Source organism: Schistosoma mansoni (assembly GCF_000237925.1).
Source record: "Schistosoma mansoni, WGS project CABG00000000 data, supercontig 0125, strain Puerto Rico, whole genome shotgun sequence".
Taxonomy (NCBI): domain Eukaryota; kingdom Metazoa; phylum Platyhelminthes; class Trematoda; order Strigeidida; family Schistosomatidae; genus Schistosoma; species Schistosoma mansoni.
In genome coordinates, this window is record NW_017386034.1 from 316,817 (window position 1) to 321,357 (window position 4,541).

At 30.1% G+C, this 4,541-nt stretch overlaps 1 protein-coding gene across 1 annotated transcript in view; it reads right to left on the minus strand.

Annotated features, from left to right (window-relative positions):
- Positions 1-228: 228 nt before the first annotated feature.
- Smp_139530 (cellular tumor antigen P53, putative) overlaps positions 229-4,541 on the minus strand; it is a gene marked incomplete at both ends in the record, with an annotated part of 19,095 nt that continues 14,782 nt past the window's right edge. Inside the window, 2 exons of the mRNA XM_018790347.1 lie at positions 229-309; positions 1,777-3,010. Of these exons, the coding sequence (XP_018646355.1) occupies positions 229-309; positions 1,777-3,010 (1,315 nt within the window). The remainder of the gene's footprint in view (positions 310-1,776; positions 3,011-4,541) is intronic.

Sequence of the window (4,541 nt, forward strand, 5' to 3'; positions counted from 1 at the left end):
GATCTTTATGGTTTTCTTGCTTTTTTCAAGAAAAAATGGGTCTCATTGACATGAATGATTACCATGATTAGATCAAATAGATAATGACTGGATAAATATCAAATTATCTGATTAGAATGTATTAGTTGATTAGACTGAATTAAAGTTTGTATTGATTTTGTATAATAACTTGAATGAATAATAAAACAACCGATATATTTCAGTATGATTTCATTTTAAAACCTTTTTTTAAATTTCTAATTTAACAAATTTTTCAGCTCCACATGATTCAGGGGAACGTGTAGATGATAAACAAAATGATGTATTTCTCTGAAATAAAAGAAAAAGACTTATGTTTTAATAATGCTTCATTTGTACTAGATTTCATACTCATGACCGTAATGTTAACATATAAGCGAGAACTTTCAATGGCTATATACATACATTGCTCCTATGTGATAAATACCGAAATTTCAAATAGTAGTTAATAGAAGATAAAAATATTTAGGTAATAGCATCTATTAAACAATGAAAGTCAATAATCTCTAAATGAGTGGTTAGTTTTCTTAATATAATCAAATAATGTTAGATTTCCGAGTATTAGCAAGGCGGAAGATAAACGTATGAATTTTTTCTTCAACTTCTTCCAAATAGTTATTTTATATCAGAAGGGGTGAGACTGATAGTTCCATAGTTCGAATCGCGCGAGGCGGGATCGTAGATACACACTGCTGAGGAATCCCACAATAGGACGAAACGGCCGTCCAGTGTTTCCAGGTTTTCTATGGTGATCTAACTTCAATCGACTCATGATCTCAACTATTAAAGCTATTTTATAGTTTAAAATCTTTTACTAGTATATTTAGAATTCGAAATGAATGTTATAGCTAGGAGGATTGCTGGAGAAATTATTATCACTTTCTCAATAAACAACTTAAGTTAGATTTCATTCGATAAATACCACGAAGAAAAAAAATCTAGGCTCATGACCTGTTCATCTTCTCATCAAGTTAATTCTTAACCCATATCACAGTGTTTAGAGAAAAAATTGCGATTGTATATACTGTTCGGTTATTAAACAATGAGCAATCAACTGTAAATATGTCAGTCACGACTACAGTATATCAATGGTAACTTCTTAAGCTGTAGAACTCCACGATGTGGATTTGAACCTCACAGGAAACACCACTTTCCTCAAGATTGCAGGGTGGGTAGTGCTAATGAAGGCCAACTAGGATAAGGTCTAATTTCAGGGTTTCCTTCTGACTATCTCCAACCACTTAACATCCTGATTATTAGCTAGATTAACTTAAAAAACGTCTCCAATGGAATCCAAGTAGTTTAAATCAAGTACAAAGAAATAATACCGTATACAAACTATTTAATTTGCTTGAGAGACCACTTATTTACGATACAAGGTTCGCTTAAGATAACGAATTATGTTTTCTTCGATACATCAAATACCAATCTATCTGGTGCCGTTTAGTCTTGATGCTGTTTGTAAGCAGCCTGTATTAGATTTTATATTTGCACTTCATATTCGTCGAAGCTTACATACAAGATCTATTCATGAATGATACAAGAAATATTTCATCAACCATAGGAGTTAACGATATTTATTTTAAGTTATGCAACTAAAAATGAGATTCATTGAATCACTAACCGTCTGAAAACCAGTTCATTTAATCCTATTAGGATTATTTCATAAAACTTTAACTAAATTTCCATCCAGTTATGTTATTATCGGCTGGATACACATGTGATTTAAACATTCATATAAAAACTTCATCAACTCACTAAATGCTTAGTTAGTATAGAATGAACACCATCTGGTTCATCATAACATTTCTTTTTATTGTCCAGACAATTATGTAACAATTCTTCTGATAATAAAAGTGATTCTGATAAATTAGTATGATTTGTTAATTGATAGTTACATAATGTGGAATTTTGTGATATACTTCGATGATTTAAATTCGATGGTATACTAGATCGTGATAATGAATCAATTAAAGTGGAATTTTGATCTGTTATATCATTTGATTGATTAACATTAGTACAATCCATAACATTATTATTACTGCCATTACTATTATTATCAGCATTAGTATTGGAATTAGTAAGATTAAAGTAGGCTGAAGTATAAAAATTTGATGTATTAAAATCATGACCAAAATTTGTTGTGCCTATTGTCCCTGTATCCGTTACTGTTGCCGTTGTCGTTGGTGTTATTTGAGGAAGGAGACATGTATTTAGCGTTAATGATTTATTGTTCATTGTATTATCTGAAATTAATGCAGTCGTTGTAAATGCTGATGAATGATTATCATTTGTATCAGATATAGAAGTCGAATTATTCATACCTTGATGAAGATGAATTTGATGATTATGTTGTGATTGGACATGTGCAGAATGTAGATGGTGTGAATGAATGTGATGATGTTGATGAACTGGTGAGGATGATGAAAGTGACTGAGGTAAGTGTTGAACTAGTGCATAAGGATCAATTAATTCTGATACAACATGTAGAGTACTATTATTATTGTTATTACCTATGATTAATCCTTGGTGATTTGATTCGTATAACTGATCTGTATGAGATGTTTGACCAGATCTTAAATCAGAATCTGTTTCGTATGACCAATTTGTATCAACAGCATTTGGTGTATTATAAATGAACCCACGGTTACCAATATTATTTATAGACGTAGCAGTTGTAGTAGTAGATGTAGTAGTATTTGTACTAGTAGATGATAAAATATACGCAGCCATATTTTGCATTATATTTGTTTGATGATTAGACAAATTACGTGGTAAATTTGAATTCATCAAATCACTACCTACTGATCCATTCATATTAGATGAATTAAAGTAGTCTTGATTTAATATATTAACTGGTTCATCTAGATTTCCTGTACCATTAAACCCCATAGCACCAGTAGATAACGTAGAATTAGGTTGTGAATCGGTAGAATCACCGCTAAAATGATAAGTTTGTTGATACATGTTCAATAAATTGATCCTTTCACGTCTGTAATAAACAAAAAAATAGAAGTTAAAGTGACTTATTATTTTAAAAACAAAAATCATTCTTAAGAGTTCCTTCATACTTAAAATACATTTTGGTTTTGAAAGTGATTTCCATCCATAATCGGAAATCAACTAAAATAATTTCTGTTACTTTCTGAAGTTTAGTAGAAATCTACATGTTTGACTGATTTAGCAGTCTATATAATATTCCAAAGGCTCCTTCTTCTTAATTGAAAATAGAAAAGGCTTTTAATGGTCATTGCTTTCTAACAAGATGAGCATTAGCATAACGTTGAGTTTACACCAAAGTAGTACTGCTGTGCAACTGTAAATTGGGATTTACCAAAGCAAATAAAGTCAAAAAGTTAAAAATATTACGTCACTAATAACTGTTACATTGTTAAGAAACTTTGAATCATTGGACGACGTAATATTTTTCTAACCTGTGTCATGACTCTATCACATGATTATAAATTTATCCAATAGTACCCTCAAATTAAAATAATAACATGAAACCATAAATAAATGTTTCATTTCATAGTGAGATAACCGTTTACAAGAATTCAGTTAACGGATTCATTCCTTACAGATTCAAGTAACTTATAATACTAACCATGTTATCGGTCGATTCACTATCATATATATATATATATATATATATATACTCAGTATATACATGGATATTTGAGTGCACATAACAAGCTTAATTACATTGACTACAAAGGTGAAGTATGAAAAATTTTGTTAATTTGAGGTCATATAAATGTGCTTAATTTACCGAAACTACATTCATTGAGCATGAACATTTAGATCATGTTGTATGATTCATACTATCACTAATAATATTACTAACAAAACCAACACTACTTCTATACATACTGTCTGTATTACAAACATTTGCTTAGGTTAGTTAGGTTATTCTCTATTCAATGTTCATTTAATGTGAACGTTTTGTTTTGATCTTATTTCAAAGATGAAAATCATCTATCACTATCATTACTAAAACCAATCCTGTAGTCCTATATTTGGTTCAGTACAATTCATTTTAGTTTTAGTCTATTGATGTATAATTAGTCACTGAAATATATATTGTGCATACTTAAAATATATCCCGATGAGTATATAAAAATGACAAGACACAATCAATTGTTTTGAATATAGAGTTGAGATGGCTTAAAACGGAGTCCCACCTAGCCACCCTATTGTAAGTTTATATGTATGACATTATTATTCTGTATGTATACAAAGAACGTTAATGTTTTGCTCTAAAATGAATTGATGGATGTAAACGAAAATCAAAATATTGGTAAGTAAATAAAATTAGTGAATAAATAGACACGTATTTTGTTGATGGAGTTCTGTGAAGGCTGACTGGAATCCTTTTACGCGTCACAACCAAAGAACTTTCAAATTTTTCGAACGAGCAATGTGTTAAACTTACCCATATCAATGAAGAAAAAATCTACCTTAAATATGGCGAATAATTGTTTCCTAAGCCAAAATTTTCAATGGTTTGAACAAAACCTCCCTTT